Here is a 26391-nt window from a genome sequence, read left to right as displayed (position 1 = left end):
TCGGAGTTCCAGAACTTTCAAGAGTTATATATTGCATCGTTTAATATATGATGGTGAATTGGCATGGTGCATAAGCCAGGGGATGCAGTGAGGAGACACTACAGTAGAACAGAACAGTCACCAAGTGCAATGAAAATTGAACCTTAAGGTTTGCAATACTGAAGAACAAGAACACAGCCAAGATTAATTGCAGCATCATGAATGTCTTCATGAGAAGGGTGAAGTGGCCACTGCAAGTAACCCTGAAGCAGACTACTCCATTGAAACCATACCCTGGAGAAACTGGGGCTTTTTGGAGGAGTGACAAGTTGATATAACAATAACAGCAATATGAGCAATATGAGCAATATGAGCAATGCTGATGGCATTGGGGTATCAGGGCATGGGCACACAGAGGAGGCCCACTGCAGAAGGACTACTGCCTTCACCTGGAAACAGTATGATGTCCTGGATGGAGTTCTGGCCATCCAGAGCCAGGATCTGGAGGGTTAATCCTCACTCTTTCCTGTCTCCCATCGACATGTGCATTTGGGTGTGTGGGACAGAAAGCATTCCCAAACTCATTTTTCAGAATTTTTTTGTGGGTGAGGAGAAAGAATTTGTACCCACACCACAGAATGAAATTATTCTCTGAATCTAGTTTCTTTTTTTTAAATACTGCAGAAGAAACAATTCTAAAGTGAAAAACAGATAAGATGTAATGGGACCATTGTTTCCCTTAGTTTATATAATGAACAGACTGGACTGAAACATGCAAGTCATCTTGCCCGACAGAGCATGCTCTGTCCCTGCTTCCAACCCCACTCGGCTACGAAAATACACATATTTATCCTCTTCAACACTAGCCACCATCCCAGAAATGCTTCCCATTCTTTCCCCTACAGTAAGGAATATGAATGTATTTAACAGAACAAACAGGCTCCTACACTTCACTGCTCCTTTCCTTGGTACAGGAAAGGAGCAGAGACTAGCATGTGAATGTGTGTAAGAGGGCACAGGAGGCCACTAGAGGGCAGTGTCGCTCCTAAAGCCGCAATTTCTAACTTCAGGCAGAACCAAGTATTAGCAAAGGGGAGTTGCATGCCTCAGTTTGTGGTATTGTCCAGAAATTCTCAATTACAAGTTGCAGTCTTCAGATAAACCAACTCCAATCTTCATTTTCTTGTTACATCTGAGCTGATTATTTTTTTCTCCTGTTTTTAAGACAAACCTCTCCTCAGCACTTAGGTACCCAAGCAGATCAGATTTCTTAAGGGAGAGACCACCAGTTAGGACTTAGTGGGTCACTCTAGAGCCCATTTACAGTTGACCAAATACTCCCTTTGACCTTATCAAAACCTTAGGTTACCTTCTACGTTTGCTCCCTCGAATACATTTCCATTAGAAGAGTACCTCTTAAAGGCTGGGGTCCTGGTGGTTCACAGCTCAGTTCTTAGGAACCACAAGATTAATTTGTGACTTGTTGCTGAATGAGTGGATGACCAGACCTCTGAAAAAGTGTGTCACAGACATACTGAAGGCCTGGTCAGGGTCATACAGCACATAAAGGGAAGAAACACATGACCTCAGAAACCCAGCTATACAAAATGTACATGTATTTATTTGTGTGGAGGGGGTGTGCACATACACATGCCATGCCATACACTTGGGAGTTGGAGAAGAACACGGAGGAGTTGGTTCCTTACTCTACCAGGCAAATGTTGGGGAATGAACATAGGTCATCAGTCTTGGTGACAAGTATAAAGTTTGTACACTCCAATAAGCCTCTGCCAATGCAGCAATCCAAATCAGACCAAATTAAACTGAATTGGAAAAAGCCCACATTTAATGGATACAGTGCTCCTGGATGGTCTTCCAGACTCCCAGAGAGGAGACAGGAAAGAGAGACCAGAAAAATCACCAGTCTGGTTTCTAGGGAGCAGTTTAAATACCCTGTGGGAGTGGTCTTAAGTATTTCTGGGGGAGAGGTCATCATTTGGCAGGCTTTTGATCTGCAGGAGGGTTTGGAGGGAGATGGGGGAATGGGGACTTGGGTGGAACCTCGGCCATAACATCCCAGACTCTCTGGGTATACGGATGCCAGAGGCTAGGGTGGAGTTTCCACCTTAACAACAATTATCTTTCCTTGCTAAGACTTATCTTGCCAGGCCCTGAATTCATGCACACTTCTGTCTGGTTCTTTTTCTTTAAACTTAACCATTCTTTTTAACTGTGGTGTAAAACCCACAAGTCAGAATGTCATTTCTTTGGCTTTATATCAAGGTCCTCCACAATTACCTCTGATCTACCTTTTTCCTTGCTGTTGTCTGTTCTCTCCCAAACCAATGCTGAATTTTGTCCCTCTACTGCATGTTACAAATAGTGCATGGTGGAATATTAACATGATGATGGTGTTTAGAGAACAGTCTTTTTCAGGATAGACAGATTAAGGTCATTAGACCTGGGTGTCAATATTGGTGGCTTTCAAAGAGGAAGAGAGATAGAATGACATACATGTGAACTTTCTGATTCCATGTGACACTGTACTACTAGTGGTGACTCCTCCAACTTGGGTCTCCAGAGCTATGAATGAAAGGAAATGAGGCTGTTTTCATTATAACTTGCCTTCTTTGTGACATTGTATCATCAACAGAAAACTCACCACACATTGCACCCCTTCTCTGAGTTCTTCCCATAGTCTCATCAAACTGGCCCATCACTATCCAAACTTCTGTGGCGCTCTCCCCAGCTTTTGTTGTTGTTTCAGTTCATCCCATTGCGCGCGCGCACACACACACACACACACACACACACACACACACACCACACACACGCACAGACACCCCACCCACGCACATCACTACACACACACACACACACACACACACACACACCACGCACGCACAGACACCCACCACGCATCACTACACACACACACACACACACACACACACACACACACACACACCCACCCACGCACGCACAGACACCCACCCACGCACATCACTTCATAGTTCTCTCCTGCATCAAATCCCAAGATACTGATGGATTTTGAAACATTGTTTCTTGTTTTTGTTTTGAAAGGTTTCCAGATGAATCTTCTATACTTTGGTCTCACAAGTCTAAGTCCATTAATATCTGAAATGTGCCAAATCTACTACAAGTGCTCAGCAAATTTGGTCAAGAGAAAAAATGAATCTGGTTCAAATCAGCCAGGCACTTTCACTTTCTGTCTCATTTCTTCTATGTCCATCTTGAGTCTCTTCCTGATGGATCTGAGTATTCTGAAGTCATGGCTCTTACTCAGCTTCTTATACTCAGGCGACATCTATTGCCTGCAAACTTGAACCACCTGATGCAATCACTGCACACTGTTGTTAAGTGTGAACCCTTAACTTTGTGTATGGATCAGGGCTTGACAACAACTGCACCCAAAACAGAACTAACCCCACAAATCTCATCAGAAACATATGAATTTCAGGAGTATGTCCTTCCTTTTCAATAGTTAATGTGGCATACATGCCCATGCTAGCCTGGACTGATGCACTGCAAAAGGCAGCTGTCACTCTGAGCTCTTCTTAGAATCCTAGCAGTACTTCCTTTGAACTTTCATGGTCTCACAAAATGATGACAAAATAATCATGATGTATCAAATACAGAAGAACAACAAATGAGGCAGCTAGGATTAAAAGACTAAAGCCTGTCCACTGGTTTACCATGACTTCAGAGCAGAAAGAGACACTGTGGTAAAGGTTGCATATTCTCAGTGACAGTGAGAATCCCTCATTCTGAATGCAGAGATATGCATGGTTAGTGATAATTGAGGCTGTATAGAGGGCTATTTTAAGAAGTTCTCTGCCATTACAGAGTAATACTGATTAAGTCTCTGACTTTTCCACATTTCATGGTCCCTGCTTTCTAATTCTGTACTGTCCAACATTCACAATTTTACCTACATTTTAAGGAAAAATAAATGATCAGTGTTGGCAAAAGTTCTTTCTTCGTATAGCCAAATTGCAGATCTCCAACTACCAAATCATTAACCCATAGTTCTTCAAACCACCTATCAGAGTGTCTGAAAGACCTCCAAATCTAGACCTCCAAACTAGAGCACCCACAGACCTCCAAACCACCCAGTCAGAGCACTGACAGACCTCCAAGCCATCCAATCAGTCTAGTTGTGGTTGGTTCTTCTGTTCTGGTGTCTTCTTTCACATTGGTCAGTGATATGTGTCAGGACGTAGAAGACTAGCCAGAGGACAAATCTGGCCTATCGTGCTGTTTATAAAATTTTATTAGAACATGGCCATGCTGATTACATATTATAGTTAAGACAAGAGAATGGAGTAGTTGTGACAGAAACCACATGCTTTAAGTTGAAAATCATTATATCTGGACTTTACTCTTTGGCCATCCATCTGAGTGTTGTTTGCCTTTCTCCCATTCCCTGGAGATGAAGACATAGCCTGTTCATAACATCCATGCCAGGCACATGGTAGGTGCAGAATGTCTGCAGATTATGAACAATTTGCAGACTTCCTAAGAGAAAAATGTATTAACTTCTATGTGAAGCTCTCAACTCAGCCACACATCTGGAATCACTACTTCTGGGTATGTGTGTAATGAACTCATGTTGAGAAATTTGCAAATGGCTGGAGAATACTCCAGAGAGGATTTTTGGCACAAGGTACAGTTTTAATACAAATGCCATGGGCTCACTGAGGGGTTTAGAGGGGGCAGGGAAAGCACATTTTTTATAGCTGTGTTACACTAAGTGAAACACATGCTAAATCACCAGGCAAATTGGGGCTGCAGAGTCTGAGCAACATCTGGAGAAAAAGAACTCAGGATAGGAAATTTCTGAAAATTTATTGATAGGAACATCACTTTATGATTTTCAGTAATTTATTTGACTCTTGCTAACTGATATTACCCAGAGATAAAAAGGGCCATATTGCTAGAAAGAATAAAAATATCACTTTCTTTATTCTTTTTTCCAGTTTCTGTGAGTAGTCTGCAACTCTTATTTTGTGTAAAAGTTTCACCAAAGTAATTCCTTATTAGCAAGTGAAATAACAACCTACTGTAAGCAGCCAGTGACACCATGGCAAGCAGACTGGTGCAGAAGCAGGCAATACCAGTAGGTTCTGTTTCAGCTATTGCTGAGGTGCAAAGATGGCCTTAGTGGATCCACATTAAAGAGCCCTCATATTGAGGGGGAAATCTGAACTTATGGGATTGTGACACAACTTTTAGTGTGTGTGTGTGTGTGTGTGTGTGTGTGTGTGTGTGTATGTGTGTGTTTGGGCATGGGGGTGTCAGAGGACAAGTTGGTTCCTTTGTTCCACCTGTAGGTTCTGAAGATCAAACTCAGCTTCTCAGCTGAAACTCAGACCATTATTCTTGGCAGCAAGAACCTTTACCTCAGCCATCTTGCTGGCCCCTAGAGATGGAACTTTTATCAGCAGGAGATCCCGGGTAAGTGGCCACAGTTCTGATACACACATTACCTAGCCAAATATGGTTGGCTAGCATTTCTCCGGTCCCCATGCTTCTGGTTCATTCTCTACAATGCAACCAGACTTATGGACAATGTCACCTGTTCATACTTTTTGCTGATTCTATGAAGTTCTCTAAAATGTCTGTATGCTTCAAGAGAAAGTCAGTGTTCATATGGCAGAGGAAGCTGTTTGTAAGCCCCCATGTGTGTCTGCTTGGCTCTTATCTCCCTTCCACACTAGTCTCTCATCACCCCTTCTTCTCCCTGGGCTCTGGGCTCAACGCTGCTCTTCAACAGGCTTGATAAGGTCAGATTATATCTTTGTTTTCCTCATTCCATCTTCTCTGATCCATGACCTTTCTAACCCTGACAGGAACTCTTTTCTACGTGTTGCCTGTCATCTGCTTTTTCCCTGAGCATATTTCTAGCCTTTATCTTTTTTCCTAATGGCCTTTCTTGATTCTTGATAAAAAACTCTTTTGGGACATTCACCAGAAATCTAATCTCAATAAATGAATCACCTAAAAGACTAATGACGACACATATTAAGTTTAACTCTGGGATGTTATGTTGCTGTCTCACCCAAGAAAACATTTGCTCCTGAAGTCAATATGCCAAATACCATTGTAAGCACTCTCCCAAGAACTTCAACTGTGGGTCTCTTCGATAAATATTAAAATGTTCTGCTATCATTTGATTAAATCATTTATTAATTTGCATTAAAACACATCTTATAATAAAATTAAAATATCTCTTGTTACAAAAGCCATTCATTTAAAAAAAGTCAGTTAGAACAATGTAAAGATATATTTCACCACATGGTTCTCTGTGTAGTAGAAAGAAAGCACAAGGGATTCTGAAAAATCACATGAAGCACAGAAAATGGACCACTGATGTGCTTAACTGTGAATGTTCAGGCAGCAAGAATTCAGAGACCGGGTCACTTCCTACTGTATCAGCTCAAAGGAGGGTTGCTCCTCCAGCCCTATACATATGTGGCAAGTTCATAGTGGTCCAAACAGGAGGAATGGATGCTGAGGGATCACAGGATATAAGCAGCAGATAAGTAGAGTGAGTTCAATCTGTGGAAAGTAGTTTAATATGAATCACAGAAAACAGGCAAGTAGGTAAAGATGTAAGGAGATACAGAAATGAAGAGAGCCTAGTGAGCCTTCCACAGAAGTCAGAAAAGCTCAGCGGTCAAGACAGCTCCAGGACACAGTGCAGATGCTCATGAAGGACAAGCTGCAGTCTGCAGCTTCCAGGAGGAGGAAGAATCAGGTGGCTGGTTCTGTGAAGATTTCTGCAGAATTAATTTCATCCTTGGACTCTAAGGTGAGACACACCTTCATAACCATATCTACTGCCCACTGTGTAGGAAGCTCATGACATTCTCTGTAGCTTCAAGTTCAGGCCAGAGAGAAAGCTGACCCAGAAAGGGCCTCATTCACTGAAGACCTTGGAGCACTATAGGCCTAGAAAAGGGCCAACTATTGAGTCTCACCCCCACACACTTTATTTGAGCTTTGCATGGTCTCTGGAGAAGAACAGGAAGAACAGTGGAACACCTTGCTTCTGACATTAGTAACTTCTATAAAAACGCCACTGGGTTCTTCATTGTGTATTTGTGTTTAGATAGAACAACATGAAAGACATCCAGATGGGAACACATCCCTGAAACTTGTCAGGGTGTACCTCTTCTATCACCTTCTCTGGGGGAAATGATGGCAGATTCTGCACATTTCTTAATGCCCCTGAAGGGATCTGAGCTGCTCCCAAAGAACCAACATGTCATCTCCATTACAAACTTCCTTGTACAATCCTGCTTCCTTAGAATTCACTCACCCGAAGGTTATCTCTGAAGTGGTTCCCTAAAATGGGAAAAGTCTTAAAGTTTTCATATTACATTCTTATTTCTCTAGTTCAATATGCATGCTGTTTAAAAAGACACACACACAAGCACACACACAAACACACACATGCGCTCATACATGTATAATATGCACACACCCATGTGCACATGGATATGGACAGCCAGGCACATATCATACACATGCACACATGCATGCACACACATGCACATGCACACATCCATATGTACATATAAATATGGACATCCAAGTATACAACCATGCATATGCAACACATGTACACATGCATGCACACACACAAGTATACATACAAAGGGTAAACAGAGAAAAATGTGATATATGAATGATGAGTTTAACTGTTCTCTCTAGAAATTAGTTTTCTCACAAATTAGTTTTGAGATACACCAACCATCTCATGAAAAGAATATTACAAAAGAGTCCTTTAAGAAATATGTTTTTCTGTAAATGAGATAAGGCTCTTTGAAGTTTACTGTTCTTTTTAGATCATATTCTTGTCTAGAAAAAATACAGAAAAAGAGTCAGTCCTTCTATGTGCACTAGCAATCTCAGGACCTCAAACTGGAACCTGTTCCTTCCCCAACACTGTATGAAACATTATAGTCATGCCAAGGCATGTGTGAGCTGGGCGAGCATGGTGGGGAGCATGATGGCTGCATCAGAGCTAGGAATGGTGCTGGACAGAAATGTGACAAAGCCACACATGTGTTAAACTACAGAAGTCAATTTGTGTATGAGAGTGGAGTAGAAACATTCCAAAATTAAATGGTGTGTAATTCTTATTGCAAGAATCTGTTATTTAAATGTTTGATAGTAAAAGCTAAAATGATACAGTATACTTAGACAAGCTCCAGGCTTATACTTCTAAATGATTTCAATAATAAGGTCTATAGCTAAAGGTCTATAGCATATGAGTGGGGAAGTTTTACTAATAAGACAAAATGCCATGCTATTGCCTTCCACCACCTACAGTAAATTTTAAAAAATTACAAATATGGAAAATTGAGAAGAAATAATGTTTTATATTTTACTGAAAAAATATGTGACCATCAACCCTGAGTGCACAACTCCCCTTGTTTGAGTGGAGGCCAAGGCTCTACAGTGAATGCAAAGGGGAGAGGTACAGTCTAAGCATCTAGGTATTTACCTTGAGGGTCTGCTTTGCTTTGGCTGTGGAGACATAGGCACAACTATGAAGACCCTACTGAAACAAGAAGACACAGGTTCATAAACCACTCTCCATCTCCACTTCAGATGGTGAACCAACAGCACCTAAAAATGCAAACTGATCCTTTGTGACAAGAGTAAAGAAAGCTTTTTGTTAGTTATGGTAAGAATGACTATCTCTCCTTAAATCTTGTAGTGGAGAATTTTTTAACACTGGGATCCACACTGGTTGAGAAGAGAGGCACACATCCTCTGGGAATTACACACTGTGTTGGGTCTTGGTGTTTCAAAATGCAAATATCAGGACGGTCCCTGTTCTGGAGTCCCGTGATCTGTTCCAAAACAAAAGGAAGCATGTGAGGGAAGAATTTTCCTGGTGGACAGACACCAAGTGTAGGTCTCAGTTCTGCACAGAACACCTCAGCCAGCAGGATGCCTAAAAACGTCTAGGAAAGATGTTAAGCAAAGGGTCCTGCCATCATGGTCTGAATTTCCTGACCTACCATGTCAGACTTGGTTTTTGAAAAGACCACACACCACAAATCTGTGTGCCATGTAAGCAGTGTTCTCTCACTACCATGCTCTTCTGTTGTAACCAAAAATGTATTGTGGGACAGTCCAAGGTCATAAGGACTACAAGGAGACATCTGTTCTATCTGAAGGGCAATTCGGTAGAGAGGTTAATGGGAGTGGGAGCTGCAGTTTGCAGCCTAGGCTTTCTGCGTAAGCACAGTGTGGGAGGAAAGCTGAGTCATCTCTGGGAAATAAGCATTTCCTTTTCAATGACTGGATATGAACGTGGCTGCAATTCTATTGGTTAGTTTTCTGTCAAGGTCATCTTCCATTTCATTCTTAAAGTATTTCATCTTTAATCTTCCCTCAGTGGAAATAGGCAGCTATATTACTCAGCATATTCAACAGAGTTAGGTGCCAGGCTCTGAAGAGCCTATTCATACCTTTGGTGCTAAGATAACCTTGAAATTCTGCCTCCTTTCTGGAATGCTATAGTTATTCTGTTGTTGTTAGACGATATTGAGAAAATCTATTCAAGATGAATGTGATCCCTGCATTTGAAACGAGACCCACCTTGCTGAAGATCCTTAATCAACTGTCATGTTAGTGTTCTCCAAACACTTGTGAGTGGAGCTTTATGACATGTGTGTAGTTGTCTGCAGAACCTCCCTCTACAGAGCTGAAGTCTGGCTTACACACACGGGCAGTGCTGCTTATCATTAGTCCTCTCAGGCCGTGAGACAGTGTACCACTAACAAAGCCATACCCAAAGAGCCCACATTCCCTATAATAATCTAGAACTTCAAAGCACCACGAGTAGCAGAAACAACTCCTGGGCTGGGTAACAGTTACGTCTGACATGTGTAGATGGAGATAAGTTAACATAGTGTTGTACTTGGTTATTACTGCTGTGGTCTGGGACTTTAGAGACTTTCTGCCCACTGCAAAGGTTTCAAAACAAATATGAAACCTGGGCTGCTCTTTATCTGATTTTCAGTGAAGTCCGAGAAAGACTCAATTGCCTCTGCCCTCCATGGTCTATGAGACTAAATTTTAGGGAAAATGTGCTGAATGACAACACTCAAAATGAAAGACAGAAAATGTTAACCAAGATGGCTGCTGGGAAAGAAAAGGAAAGAAACATTACAGGGGTTGGTTTAAAAAAAATCTAAAGAACCCTTTACATGACTGTATCTCAAATACAGTTTTATATTGAATTCATAGTTCACTAAATGTTGTTTCTATCAAAAACCATCCTGTAGGAACTCTGGGCTAGAAAAAGTATTTCTGTGGCATTGACAAAGGGGCTTAGCCAGTGATCAGTTTGGGATCACAAGTCACTGAGAGAAGCTAACTTTCAGCTGCTGGCACCAGCAAGAGAGCTGTATTCAGGATTCTTCAATGCAGTGGTCACTCTTTAATGTTTTCTGAGGGAAAAGGGGCAAATATTATTTGTAAATGTTTTGTTCAATTTTGAATTTCAGAAACTTTAGGAAACTGTTGATTTAGCGTACAGACAACTGACAGAGAATTGCAATTGTCAACTTCACTGTTTAGAATCACGCAGGAGATGTACCTCTAGGTGCATCTGTGAGGACACATCCAGAGGTTTAACTGAAAAGGGAAGGCCCACCCTGATTGTCTGCAACAGTGTTCCACTGTGTGGGAAACCATACTGAAGGACTGAGTACAATGGAGAAAGGAGACATTGATCTGCCCTCCAGCATTCCTCTTTGTGCATGCTCTCCACAGACACAGTGTACCATGTACCATGCTGCTTCACTCTCCACCGTGCCTTCTTCCCCATGCTGGACCGTACTCTTAAACTGTAGCCACAATACACTGTTCCTTCCATACGTTGCTTTGTCTGCTATTTTATCACAACAACAAGAAAAGGAACACATTGATACACAATTCAAAATTTTTATACCTTGTTCTTCCCACAGTCCATAGCAGTGGTTTTCAATGGTCTTGATCCCATTGTGAGTAAAAGGATCCATAACAGTAGAAAAAGTAAGTAGCAATGAGAATAATTTTATGGTTGGGGGTCACCACATCATTAAAGGGTCTCAGTGTTAGGAAGGTTGCGAACCACTGAAGAGTTACTCAAATCCTTGCCTCTAGACCATGGTGGCTGGAGACTACTTTGTAATAAGATGTGCAACCAAACTTTATATGATTACTACTGTGTATTAGTTACTGGCAAAGCTGGCAATACCGATTAGCATGATTAATGTTAAGAATGTTGGAATGGGACACTCCAGTGAGCTGCACTGCAAGGCTTGGTGATTTAAAGGAAGAGGCATGAACTTTGTTCAGCACATGATAGTACAGAATCACTCGGAAGCAGAAATGAAAAATTTCAAGTATTAGAGGAAAGTGCAAGGCAAGGACTAAAATGACCAAGACATACAGAATTTGACTGTTCTATCTGCAAAGGAAACAGCATCAAATGAACACACTGTTATTATTTACTGGAAATACACTCAGCCTGTCTGTGTACATTCACTGAAAGCTTCAAGATGGTCTAGTGTGACTGTATTGCTCCATGGGTCCTATGTGTTCTATATATGCAGCCTGAGCCTGTGGGAGGGCTATGTGGGTCTTATAAAGACAAATAATTCACTGTTTTCCCCTTTAGGCTACGCAAGTCTCATCAATAATTCAAGAATGCAGAACATTATATGTAATTGCTCCATTCCCTTCATTCCTCTCCCCTGCTCACAATTCACATTTAGACTAGGACAGGCAATGTAAATCAAAAACTATTCTTGTTGGGAAGACTACAAAAGGAAGAAAAAATATCATCTTGTAGTTTCACATCACCAAGTAGTTCATTTTGTTGTTTGTTTGTTTGTTTTTGTTGTTGTTGTTGTTTTGAGACAGGGTCTCTCTGTGCAACAGCCCTGGCTGTCCTGGAACTTGCTTTGTAGACCAGGCTAGCTTCAAACACACAGAGATCCACTTATCTCTGCCTCCAGGGATTAAAGGTGTGCCATCATGCCTGACTTAAGTATTTTCTTCTTAAGGAAAATGTCAAAGAGAAAATATGTCATGTAGATTTAAAATGCATGAAAATTTTGTAATATGATTTAAACTGAGTTTACTGCTGGATTACCTCAGCAAGGTCATTAAACCTCTGTTAGCTGCCAGTGGAATGCATAAATTAAGGATCATGTTTGTTTTTCTTAAAGAGTACTAAACGAGATCATGTGTGTAACCCAATGTCTTTGATAAGTTCCAATCAAAACAAGATTTTTATTATTGTAATAAAATATTGTCTGAACTACTGAAGGAGAAATGTTAAAACTACTGAAGGAAGATGTGTAAATCCTGCCACAGTGGGCAAACCACTGGCCTTTGGAGGGATGCTACACTGTGGGGAATGCTACACCATGGGGAGATCTACCCTATGGAGGGATGCTACATCCTTGGGTGATTTACTCTGTGGAGGGATGGTACACTGTGGGGGTATATTACACTGTTGGGGGATGCTACACTGTTGGGTGATGCTACAGTGTTGGGGGATGCAACACTGTGGGGGAATGTTACACTGTAGAGGGATGCTACACTGTGGGGGGCGATGCTACAACTACTGCAGGAAGATATGCTATAATTTCTTGGTTCACCTTTTAGGTGTGTGCTTCAGAGGCATAAGCTGCTGTACTAAAGGCTGTTTGTATTCAGTAATGTGTTTACACTAGTCCTTTACTCTAGTACATAAAGGTGTAAAAGGCAACATTTCCACTCTGTCTTAGAGATTCCCTCCATATGAACAGATTAAAAGCATTTAATCCTTATGAAGCCAGAATTAATTATAAATTAAAACAGAAAATTATAATAAACTGAGAATATTCCTATTTTTTCATATGCAGGATATATGTTTTCTTTGAGGACTTTCCAACCACAGTAAATATATTGAAAAGAAAATTATTTAAATTTGTGAAACATGTATAATTCACTCCTTTGTGTGCTTTGTTTTCATTACTCTTTTGGGTTCTTTAGAGTCTTTAAAGATGACTGGCTATAACATTCTGTGTTCTAACAGAGCACATAGGTAAACGAAAATAATGCTAGATCTATAATAAGGATTAGTTGTTAACAGGGGGAAAGGGGTTGAGTGGAGATACTCAAAACAGTAAATGGTAAACCTTGCTATAACAGATGTGAGAACTGCAGCTCTGAATTAGATTCCCAGGTTAGACAGGGTCTTCCACACTTAGTAGTTGTGTGATATTCGCAAGTAATTGGCCCTATAGTAAGTAACTTCTATATTTTAAAAATTAGGATAACAGTGGGATATGAACCAAGAAAAGCACTTACCCAATTAACTAATATACAGAAAATGGTCACTGGATGTTGTGTGTGTGTGTGTGTGTGTGTGTGTGTGTGTGTGTGTGTGTGTGTGTGTGTGACAAAGAGAGGCAGAGAGAAAGAGAGGAAACATTTTTCACACAAAATTCTTGAAAATCGATTAAAATGTCAAATTACTGGACTAGATCATCAACTAATGTACTTTCAATACATAAGATAAGTGGATATGTAGGTATATATAACACATAATATTTAAACATATTCTCATGTTTCTTCATGGCAGGAAGGCTAAAGCAATACAGAAATTGGGAGTGTAAAGCATAAGCATTGCATTTCCTCAGTGAAATAATTAGATTTTCCAGAACTTCCTCAAGATGAAATAGTTCTGGGGCTGAAGAGATGGATCAGCAGTTCAGAGAACATTGCTAAATATCCCAAAGAGACATATTTTTAGTTCCAGCTCTAATTTATTTATTATCCATTAGATTTATACCTTAGTCAAATGGAAAGAGGAAAAGGCTATGAATTAAGGACCCTGAGACACGTGTAGAGTTATAAGCTATTCTTTCCATCCTAGTGATAAATATCATTTCCCTTCTTTCAAAGGTTATCTAAAATGGATAATCCTAGATAAAACCCCTGGTTTGAATTTCCCATATTTGAAGGTTTTCAGTCTTAAAAATAAAATCCCTCCAAAGCTCCTTTGTGTTCCTATGGATCTGAGCACTGTAGGCATGATCTGGGATTTTATGTACATACACAGAAACAAGGCCTAATAACAAGAATAACCTGTTATCTAGTTTTGAAAACAAAATTGACATTCTCATAACTATCCAGGTTGGATGTAGGGATACAAACATGGGTTTCCAGATGCTGTTTGATGGCTGCTCCTGTGATGCTTGCCCTGAGACAAATGGAGGTTTTAATTTCACTCTCTACTTACTCACAACTGTGAGTTTTTGCACAATAGCCCATTTTTTTCATCACCCAGAGAAGTCTGCAATTTGTGTCTGGTTATTTGTTATGCCAAGTAAATCAATATGTGTCAAAACAGCAGCAGGTAATAGGACTCTCTCATTGGACCTCCCCTCAGAGTCCCAGAAGACACTGCCAGGGTCGGTTACTATGGCAACGGATCTAAGCACCTCTCTGGCTTATCCAGCCATAGTGAGTTGATTTTCACCACACAGACATAATATTCTGAAGAGATTTTAGGGCAAAGGAAAAAATCTCCCAGAGTCAATAACAATGTGGGTGACCTTTCTATTGGTCTAAGATGGTTTAATTCAAAGACAGTTTGCAGAAGGTGTCTCTACAATTCCCTCTCCTGTCTGCCAGCTAAATTATTCATTGTCTTTTGCTTAGGGTTCACATTTCTTACGATGAGAAATAAAAGACCTGGAACTATGAAACTTTTCTGGATGGAAGAACATTGAGTTGTACTACAATGCAGACATATGCTATGATGTCTCAAAAGAAAACTGATGGACTTTAAAGTTTTCTGCAATTACCTGTGGGAGACTCAACAAGATGATTTGGGCAATCAGAGAATTGTCTCTGAGATCTATTGAGGGATTCAAACAGATAATGGCATATCTTAAATTGCACAAGGCTCTAATTCATTTTGACACTAGAAAGAGACAACACATTTTGAGCAGTGCCATTTGGTTAGCATCTATGGTTGTAATAACTGTGACTAATGTAGGCAGGTGATGAGCTGCGTTAGACAGAGTGAGTCCTGTTCACCCAGCTGAAATGCACCTTGTATTCTGAGACCTTTAAGGGTCAATGGCAGAGGGTGATTTATTATAGTTGAACTGTAAATATGTCATGAAAGTGGACAGATCATTTTTAAAAGGTTAATCTGGTTTGAAACAAAGTCTCACATTTCCTCGGCTAAATAGCAAATTTAAGGAAGACCCCCCCCCACCTTCTGATTCTTTTGCCTCCACCTCCCTGCCAGGTGCTAGAATCATAGGTAAGCACCATCTTACCCACTTTATAGACTACTAGCATTTGATAGCCATCCTACTATTGGGGGCTTGGAGTTGAGTGTGCTCTCCCAGGAGTATGGACTTGAACTTTATGTACATAATCCTTACTTGAAGTAGTAAACACTTGTTTACCTATAGAAAAGATTAAAAACAATTCCCCAGCTATATGACAGAGGTGAATCTCTTAGCCAGAGTTTGTAAAGTACTTGGGAAATTCCTAGCACAAATGGCACTAATTAAATTTCAGTTTTCTTTACTACAAAATTTCTTGTCTCATTCCTTGGGGATTATTTCCAGACAAAAGTGAGCATAGACTCACTTAACTTAAAGTACTTAACTCTTTATTAGTAAGGGCTTTGAGATTTTTTTTTTTTAACTGTGGTAAGCAAGTTCTAGAAAACTTGCATTTCAATACAATTCTGAGTTTTAAGTAATTTAAAATTTCTGTTTCATCTCATAGTGTCTATCCTGAAATGTGTTTTCATTAACTTGTCACCCATGATGACACTCCAGGAAAAACAAGCGTTGGGGACCAATTCTAAGGCTGAATATACTTGGGAAATGCTACTCAAGACTTTCTCTCTATATTAAAGAATACACAGTGAATGCTCCAAGGAACTGCAGGTAAAGAAATCAGCATCACTTACTGGTAAAGGGCTTAGATAAAGGTTAAGCTGCCAGGGTTTGGACCCCAGTTTCACCACTCATTAGCTATTTATAAAGGTTTGTAAACAATGAGACACAGTTTTCCTTTTGTGCCCATGTACTTTACTTTCACTGTGTCTCTCTAGATGGCCCTTTTACTGAAAGCCCTTCTGCCTCAGTCTCACCAACACTGGGACTGCAGGCATGTGCACCCTTGTCAGATTGTGAAACTTCCGAAGTCCTGAGTCTTAGTTTCCTCCACTTTAAAATGGGAATGGCAGCAAGATTTCTCCCACTGTGGTGAGGAATTGCAGTAAGATATTCCAAGTGTTGAGAAGAGGCTAACAGAGTCAACTATCAATATTTAGAGTCATTTAACAGGCTGGCTAAACTCTTTACTGTCGATCTCTGCTGATGTCTTGGCCAGTTTTAGAATGGCTGTTGTTTAGAATATACTTTGAACAGCTCAAATTTACTGTGTTAGTTATGGGGATACATTCTGGTTAACTTAAAAAATTCTCATGTTTATGCTTATGTTATCTCAAAGCATATGATGCCCTGCTCCCAAAAACACTAGAGGAATGCTGTTAGGTGTGGAGAATTTGCCCCATTGAAGTTTTACTGGCTCAGCTGGGTAGTTTGCAACTATTTCACTCACCAGCACAGACTGTTCACACTAATCAATTATCTTGGTGTATTTCCATGTTGCTAAATTTTATAGGGATGGAACACCAAATAACTAAAGCATTAATGATTGAAGAGATTGGGGATACAGCTCACTGCTAGGGTTTGCAGAGACAAAACACAGTACTCAGAGAGGGAGCCAATAATATATGAATGCTTTCTTATTTTTTCTTTTCTTTTCTTTTCTTTTCTTTTCTTTTCTTTTCTTTCTTTCTTTCTTTCGTTCTTTCTTTCTTTCTTTCTTTCTTTTTTTGTTTTTTTGTTTGTTTTTTGAGACATGAGACATACTGCTTTGCTTTGGAGCCTGTCCTGAAGCTCACTCTGTAGACCAGGCTGGCTTCAAACTCACAGAGATTCACCTGCCTCTGCCTCCCGAGTGCTGGGATTAAAGGCATGTACCACCAACGCCTGGCTTATATAAACATTTTCACAGAATAATTATCAACAAAGTAAGATTTTAAAATAGAGAGGGGAAATGCAAACATAATGAGATTAAGAGCTTAATCCAGGTATGTGTCCATATTCTCTGTCAACAGGAAAGATTTGGAAACACCTTGGAGACACACACCTGGGCATGTCTGTGAGAACATTCCCAGAGGTAAGACACAGCCTGAATGTGGTCAATAACAACTCCTTCGTCAGATGTCACGTCTTGTGCTACCCCTGCCACAGCAGGCCACATACTCTTAAACTATGAACAATAATTAATCCTTCTAAAAAGCTGTCTTATGCCAGGCATCAGTAATGAAAAAGCTAACAACCATACTAGAGGAAAACATGTAAAAGGTTTGAAACGAACTACATAATCCTTGCTGGCCTAAATAACAGCAAGAGAACTGCAGTAACGCCCCTTGCCCTCCTCCAGAATAGGGAAACTCAGAGAAAGATCTATTAAAATGAACAGTCAGCTAATTAAATGACAGCTTTCAAAGGATCTTTAACTATTTTTTAAATTTATAATTGTACCAGTTTGCTGACTTCCCTAGAAGAAAATATTTTCATGTTCATAATTCTATGTTCTCAGCAACGAAAAACTGCTTTCATTTTTTCCCATTCCATTCTTGTTTTCCTTGTGTTATTTCTATATAAATTATGTGGCATTTACTTTACTGTGCATGTTAACCGCACCACCTAATACATAAACATCTTTAGAATAGTCATTCTCTGGAAGCGGGAGCGATGACTCAGCACTGGTTGCTCTTCCAGGGGACCCAGGTTCAATTCCCAGCACCTATAAGGTGTCTTACAATCATCAGTAACTTCAATTTCTGGGAATCTGATTCCCTCTTCTGGTCTCCATGGGCACTGCATACACATGGTGCACAGGCAAACATGCAGGTAAAACACCCACACACATAATATAAAAATAAATGTTCAAATAAAATGAAATGATAATTCCCTGTATCTCAAGGTTAATATTCTTTTGTAAGGAGATGCGTGTGTTTTTCTGATTGTGACACTTTGGTGACTCTCTTCCTATGTGGAGTTCTTTCTCTCTGAAGATTCACAGTTGTTTCCTGAACTGAGCTCCTGGAATCCAGTTGCAGAGAGGGAGGAATGATAAGCAAAGGGTTCAAGACCAGGCTGGAGAGACCCACAGAAACAGCTGACCTGAACAAGGGGGAGCTCATGGACCCCAGACTGATAGCTAGGAAACCAGCCTAGGACTGATCAGACCCCCTGAACAAGGATGTCAGTTGGGAAGCCTGGGAAATCTATGGGGCCTCTGGCAAGGGATCTGTATTTATTCCTAGTATAAGAATGGACTTTGGGAGCCTATTCCACATAGAGGGATACTCTCTCAGCCTAGGCACATGGGGGAGGATATAGGCCCTACTCCAAATGATATGACAAACTTTGAAGATTCCCCCCATGAAAGACCTCACCCTCCCTGGGGAGAAGAAAGGGGATAGGATAGAGAGTTAGTGGGGGATAGGGGAGGAGGGGAGGGAGAGGGAACTGGGATTGACATGTAAAACAAGCTTGTTTCTAATTTAAATTTAAAAAATCTGAGAGAGAGAAAAAAAAAAGATTCACACTTGTTTGACCCTGCCTAACCTTAGAGGTTCTGTTTTGCTCTGGGAAGGTGCAAGAGTGCATTGTACAGCGTTTCCAGATGCTGATGTGGCTTCACTGAGGGACACATTTCTAGTCACAGTAAGACTGCACACTAGTTATTCCATCGGCGATTCTGAAACCCTCCCATAAGCTTACACACATGAGTTTTCAATATGGGAGGCCCCATTAGACAGAGGTGATGGGAGGGAGGAAGGACATGCAGGAATCCAGGCAGCAGTCAGGAGCCTTTGGCTTGCATTTCAGTGAAACATTGTTTGGCTGACTGGAAATATTAATCTGTTACTGCAGAAATTGTTAAAGAGATTTTTGTCATGACCCCCTAAATCCTGAAATAAATGAGAGATTTACTTTGGATGGCAGTAAGGTTCTACCTTCTGAGTAGAATCCAAGCAGCTTTTAATGAAAACAACAAACCAAAACCCCCAAAACTCAATTGAGAGCTCCTAGTGGGGGGTGGGTAGGGAAGAACTCAGTTTCTTTAAGGAGCTGGCTACTGGGAGTTTGACAGAGTAGTCGGGCAACACAAATTAGATGTGTGTGTGTGTGTGTGTGTGTGTGTGTGTGTGTGTGTGTGTTCTTCATCATTTTTCAAGAGGCAGGAAGTTACAGGAGGCAGGCAGACCTGGGAGGAATGGGAAGTGAATGTGATCAGGGTGCATAATGTGAAATACCCAAATAATCAATAAAAAATGTTGGAAAAAGTACTTTGTGTGTTTGATATTTGTGTGCATGAGCACATAGGTTCTAGTGTGTGACCACAAGTGCACACATGCCACAGTTCACATATAGAGGTCATTGAACAATCCCAGTGGTCTGTCCTTGCCTTCTACCTTCTTAAACACAGATTTTCTTTTGTATTTTGTTGCTGGTAAGCAGGTTTCTTGGGCTTCTGTCTCCACATGCTGAAGTTATAGGCACAGGCTACCAAGTGCAATTTTACTTGGACTCTGATAAACCTAGGTTTTCATGCTTGTGTGGCAAGTGCTTGACTTCATGAACCAACTCCCAAAAACAACCCCATAATTTAGTCCATGAAAAATACAGGGGAAAATCTGGCTTTGAGAAAATTGCTGTTCATCAGCTAGAGATATTGTTTTCATTTGGGAGATGATTACTAAGATGTAGATTAAAACCAGAGTCAAAAGTAACTACAGAGGTTTGTTCTTTGTACTAAGGGTGTCATTATATTTGGGTAGGGACTAATTCAAGCGTTCCAGACCAGAGGTTCTCAACCTGTGGGTCACGACTCATTTGACAATTTTCTGTCTCCAAAAATATTTACAGCACAATTCAAAACAGTAGCCAGATTACAGTTATGAATTAACCATGAAATAAGGGTATGGCTGGGGGAAACTATATTTAAGTGTCTCAGCATTAACAAGGTTGAGAACCACTGCTCTAGACACATGCACATAGGAACAAAAATGTCTACATAAGCATCTAGTGGCATTGATTTAGATGTATCTCAGTTATGCTGTGTTCTAGAAATTCACAGATAATACACAGACTTAGCAGAGAAACTGCATAAGACATCTTCCTGAGTCTTTCTCTGAATGCCACACACAGTCTTGCCTATTGTTTTTAAATCTAGTTTGGCATTATTGTTTTTCTTTCAATGTACAAAGAGAAAATATGCTCATGTGCATATCCAACCACAACATGATATCAGGGAAGGGTTACTGAACTAGGGATAAGTTTGTTAATCCCATGTGTAGGACTTTTTGATTCTCTGTGAGCCTGTGCTTTACCACTCAGTTACCTTTAAGACTGAAGACCCATGTTTTCAATTGCCTTAAATGACTCTGCATTCTTCTTTGAATTCAGCAGGTTCATCAAGTCCTTAGGAAAATGAACTTGCTCTCAAGATGGGTGGATACTGAGCATCAAGTCTGAGAGAGCATGTTTCACTGTGTGTATATTTTATACAATAATATTCACAATGTATCAAAGAAACCATAGTTGTATTAGATAGCTTCAAGAGGTGTGATGAAGTTTAAATATGTTCATACAAAAAAATGCAACTAGGCTATTGGAAATGGCCACCCACCTTCCATGCTTGAGGATTCCACTATAGGCATTTGCCCTTTAGTCCAAGTGTTCAGAACCACAGTAAAAGTATCACCCATTACAGACAACATCACTGATTTCTGAGAAATAACTGCCACTTCCTCACACAACCAGAGCACAATGACAATCTACCATGAGCGGCCCATCCAGTCACAAATCTAAAGCATTAGTCAAAGCACATATTTATGAATGGGCTATCATCCAACATAGTGAGAAAATAGGGAAATGTGCAATAAGGGTACACATGGGGTGCCTCATACTTCAGTTAGTAAGTCTCTAAGGACAAGAAGTTGTCTCATATTCCAAACATTCTATCACAGTGGCCACACAGTCACAGGACAAAGGTATCTTTGAAAGCTTTTCTGTGCAGTAGATGGCAGTTATTTCAGTGACAACTGGTCACAGTGCAGAGAACTAGCATCTGTGAAGTATTTAACCACAGTGGGTCTCTAGATCATGACTCCTGATCCCCAAACTCAGGAAGCATCATGGAGGAGCGGGTAGAAAGACAGGCAAATGGAGAGGAATGCTGTGAAATCATGTTTGTTCAATACTCCATGGTCACTACATTCATGAACTCACAACAGCTGTGACTACATGCACACAATCAATCCAGTCAACAATTCAGCAGGGATGAGGGAGGGGAGCTGAGGAGCTATTGGAAGCTGATGGATACTCTGGGAGGGAGTCGTTATTTTCAGGTAAGTGGCTCTTTATAAATTGGCCATTTTCCATTGGATGACCCCAAACTTGTGTATATGCAGGCAACACAAATCTGACTCAAAGGACTGTTAAAAAACAAAAGACATGAAATTTGATGGGGGGATGTGGGAAGGAGTTAAAAGTAGAATAGCACGGATATAATGAAAATATGTATTCATGCAATTCTCAAGAATATAAAATATTAAATGTATCTGTGAATACGTGCTCATGGTATTTAGCTTTGTGAACAAATAGATTTAGTTTTCAGTTTAAGCAGTGATACAACATTTCCTTAAAACTATACATTTTGAAAAAAATCAATTTTCAAAAAAAGGAAAAAATCAATTTTCACCTGGAAAGTGTTATCAAAGAGTAAAACTATGTGAAAGTGCTAGATTTATGGTTAAGTGTCACTAAAAACTACTGAAAGCATGTCCTAACAGCCTGATGCTACACCTTGCTACCAGTCAGCTACTGACCTTTTGATAGTTCACGATTGTGCAAGCTTGCCTGAGTGTGTGATACCAAGTGAAAACATTATCACTTGGGAAGGATGAGTTCACTCACAATAAAAGCCTGAATTCTTCTATACATGACAGAATAAAATTAACAGAAAGGAAACGTTTCCTGAAAAGAAAAACGAGAGTCAAAAACTAGCTCACCTGGTAATTGCTATAAAACCTTACTCACAAACACATTTATCAATGTCTGTGGCAATTGAACAAACACAAAGATCAGACAGACACAATTAAGTATGCATACTGGATTCTCTTGCCTGTAGATCCTAGGTGATGTCTGAGGAAACAGTGTCCAAGTTATTAGTATTTCTATCTTAAAAAGGAAAAACTGTTTAATAAGGCCCTATGTTTTGACTATAGGCTCTGTATCTTATATTTTAATGGAGACTGATTCTCAAATGAGGGATCAGCCTAGTAAAATGTTAATGCATCCATAGAGACTCTGAAGCATCGTTATTTAGTGTGGTGATATGAAAGTAGGCAACTGAGCTTTAAAAATGCATGCTTTCCTTGCAAGCAAGAGGAAGGCAACAAAAACAGCAACCTGGTCGCCTGCCTCCCCAGCTGAGGCCCTGCACATGCAGGGTGATTCACAGATCTCTAAGACTGTTCTGTTTATATCACAAAGCTGTCATTCCCAAGCAGAAAAGCTATTATTACCTGGATTTGTTTATATCAAGTAAATGTTAACCTGAAATTAGGTAAAAATCTGAAATGATCCACAAAGTTTAAGATAAAATTACAATAAAGTTTTCTTTATACATGTTGCAGATTCTTAACCAGGCCTGCTGTATTAATACATTTCCGTTGTAAGTTGAACTGAAGAAAATTCCACATTGAAAAGTTTCCTATGGGTCATTTCAGATGAGTTTGGTGTTCCTTGATCTTACCTGATGCATAAGTTAAGATGCTTCTTTCTACAAGGCAAGCAACCTGATTCTTTTAAGAGGTTCAGAGATGTGAATAAAGCATGCTTTCCTTAGGTAGGGCCCAAAAGAACTTTGGAAGAAGTACTTTTCTGAGCCAAAGCTTTCTAGGAGTGTACATGTAGTTAAATTTTATTTGTTTTAAAGAAGAAGTTTGGCCCTTAGCAAATATCACAAACTGTTTTTAAGACACTGAACTCTTGCAAAGAGAGTTAGCAAAGCAGATTCTGAGTACAAAGCTTTAAACTCAGTCTTACAGAGCTTCTGTTGGCCCTCAAGGACATTGATGATTTAAACTGGGGCCCTTATCTTGCTCTAACCCAGTGGGAAATGTCAGTCACTGTTAAGCTGGGATACTGTAGTGAGGTAATTTTTGTGGGGTTTTGGGGATTAAACCCAGGACCCCAGTACCCCAGGACCCAAGGCACTCCTCCTTCCAACTGAACTCTATCTACAATTCCCAAGACAGAGCTTTCAATCTCATCAATTTGGTCCCTAATCCAGACTTGTGGAAAACCCATGCTGAACTAATCTGAAAAACCTTCTAGAACCAATAGGATGATGGTTTCTTTCTACATTGTGATATATGGAAGGTCCTGGAAGGGCACATTTTTATTCTGTTCTACTGAAATGAAGTGCATACAGGAAACAAAAATGGCTACCCTTTTCCATGGGAGCTGATCACTCTGTAAAGACAGGCTCTGTTCACCTAGCCTTCAGTAGTATATTATCATTTTTACTGCTCTGCACATATCCATACCCTACAGCCTCATTCCTGGCCAGACACATGCCATACGTCCCTGGACATTTTCTCTGACTCAGGTTCAGAAAATGTTCTTATAGGACAAGATGAGAAGGAAAAGGGGTCTTTACCCTGATGAAGAGGATCTTCTCTCCCACCCGATATCGACCTTGAGAGAGCCGCTCCACACAGAACTTAGTTGGGCACTTGCAGGGAGGATCTTCAGAGATTCTTTTTACCTGAAATAGAGTAGCACATTCATTGTCCCCAATAAAATTGCATGTGATAGCCGGGCGTTGGTGGCACACACCTTTAATCCCAGCACTCGGGAGGCAGAGGCAGGCAGATCTCTGTGAGTTCCAAGCCAGCCTGGTCTTTGGAGCGAGTGCCAGGATAGGCTCCAAAGCTACACAGAGAAACCCTGTCACGAAAAAAAAAAAAGAAAAAAATCGCATGTGATTACTCTCCCAGAGTTCAAACATGGCAGAACTGTTGATCACTTAAGACTTGTTCTGTATCAGAAACTATATGAGCATAGAGACTGTGGTGGTTTGAACAGGAATGACCCATAGACTCAAGTGTTTGAATGCCTGGAACATAGGGAATGGCACAATTAGGAGGGGTGATCTTGTTGGAGTAGGTGTGACCTTGTTGGAGGAAGTGTGTCACTGTGGGGATGGGCTTTGAGGTCTCATGCTCAAGCTAGGCCTTTCGGCTGCCTGCAATTCAAGATGTAGAACTCTCAGCTCCTTCTCTAGCACCATGTTTGCCTGCACACCACCATGTCCTGTGATGATGATAATGGACTAAACCTCTGACCTGTAAGCCAGCCCTAATTAAATGTTTTCCTTTATAAGAATTGCTTCAGTCACGATGTCTCTTGGCAGCAATAAAACCCTAACTAAGACAGGGACCCTGGATGAAGTATGAAGACCAGAGTCTGGAAGCATCTTCTTACAGCTGATGATGACACTGATGATAAGGAAGGATAGCAGATGAGATCATCTGGCATGGCAGCAGCCATGAGCTGTGTGTGCGATCCACACAACAAAGGTATTGGAAGATAAAATAAAGTATGCATAGGCTAACCATACTGAAGGCTAGGGCAAATGCACATGACACAGAATGTTTCTTCCATATAATCCCACTACACTAATCTGTTTAAGTTTAAAATAAATGAAGAACTATTTTTTTTTGAAACTCTTTGGTTTTGCTTGAAATGCTAAGATTTTCTCCTGAAATTTCACCATCAGATCACTCAGATTCATCTGCATTTCACCCCATCTTAGGTATCAGATGTTGTCTTAGCTGACATTTAAAATGAGCAATTAAAACATGAATCTGATTAATATTCTTTTGGAGTTCTCATGAACAGGCATAAATACTGTAAATATTAAGACTATCTCCAGAAAATTCATTTGTTTTCATAATCCATGAAACTCCTAGAATACTTTTAAATGAGAAAGTTTTTTTAGACAATCCAGAGTAACCCAAATATCTCATATGTTCAATGTCAAATATTTTACTATTAATTGCCTTGAACTATAATCAGCTGTTAGTAGCTACCATGTTGTAAATATGAGATTAACAGATATGAAAGTTAGGATACTTATAGTTGACCTTGAAGAAATCCAGCCATTGTTCACTCATTTACTTACTCATTTACTCTGTGTTTATATGTATGTCAGTGTATGGTATGTACACACATGTGTTTGTGGTGTGTGTGTGTAGGAGGACACTAGGTGATCTCTTCTATCTCTATCTGCCTTATTGCCTCGAGACTGAGTTTCTCACTGAACCCAGAGCTAGTGACCAGCAAGTGCCAGAATCTTCTTGTCTTCACTCCGTAGCACTCCACAGCACTGAGGTTACAGGACAGGTGTGATGCTCTTGTGTTTTTGAGGGCACTCTCAACTGTAGGTCATCACTCAAGACCTCCAACATCGTTTTTAATGACATAATGACTGGAATTAAATCACTCGTCTACCAAGCAAAAACCATAGGGGAAGTAATTTATGAACTCCCTTAATTTTTGTTATAAAAGAATTATATAATGGTTGTGTTAGCATATGGAAGGGTCAAGACGTATAAAAGCAATAGATACCAGAGTAAAAACCAGGAATGGTGGAGAAATGCAAGGAAATTTTTTTTCTTAAGAACAACCAAACTGTGCCTCAATGATGCAAACAAAATAACACTATTTTATTTTGAAAGCATGAACTCACTACACACATGCCCATCAGTCTCTTCTCCCATCCTAAAATTTTCCAATAACACAAACCTAAGATTCTGGGCCATTACTGTGATGGGAGCCTAGCAAATCAACATTGGTCAACCTTAGCATCTCCTTGATGGGTTTAGTTCCTGAAAGGCTAAGATAATATTTTATTTCTTCTAAACCCTAGATATAAAGCATAACACTCTAATGGAACAGAAGAATTTAACAGGTAGACATTGGACACATACATAATCATAATAACAATGGAATGGATCTTCACAGGAGACACGGGGAAATCACTGGAGAAGAGAAGGCCTGAATCCAGAGAGAAATCACTGGAGAAGAGGATGCCTGGATCCAGAGAGAGATCACTGGGGCAGAGGAGGCCTGGATCCAGATAGCCTTAAAGGCAACTTTCACTGAAGAATGAGGTAACATCTATTGTCCAGTTAGT

The 26391-nt window shown here is 40.2% G+C and overlaps 1 protein-coding gene across 8 annotated transcripts in view; it reads right to left on the bottom strand.

Moving 5' to 3' along the window:
* Gas2 (growth arrest specific 2) overlaps window positions 1–26391 on the bottom strand; it is a 158128-nt gene that overhangs the window by 27877 nt on the left and 103860 nt on the right. For 4 of the 8 annotated variants that reach the window (XM_027410518.2, XM_027410517.2, XM_027410516.2 and 1 more), the window contains 2 exons: window positions 23851–23958; window positions 8516–8569 (listed from right to left, as the gene is read on the bottom strand). In XM_027410518.2, the coding sequence (XP_027266319.1) occupies window positions 8516–8569; window positions 23851–23958 (162 nt within the window). The other 4 variants (XM_027410522.2, XM_027410523.2, XM_027410520.2 and 1 more) reach the window with 4 other exon arrangements.

Source organism: Cricetulus griseus, chromosome 3 (assembly GCF_003668045.3).
Source record: "Cricetulus griseus strain 17A/GY chromosome 3, alternate assembly CriGri-PICRH-1.0, whole genome shotgun sequence".
Lineage (NCBI taxonomy): Eukaryota > Metazoa > Chordata > Mammalia > Rodentia > Cricetidae > Cricetulus > Cricetulus griseus.
This window is presented reverse-complemented; position numbering and strand designations above follow the sequence as displayed.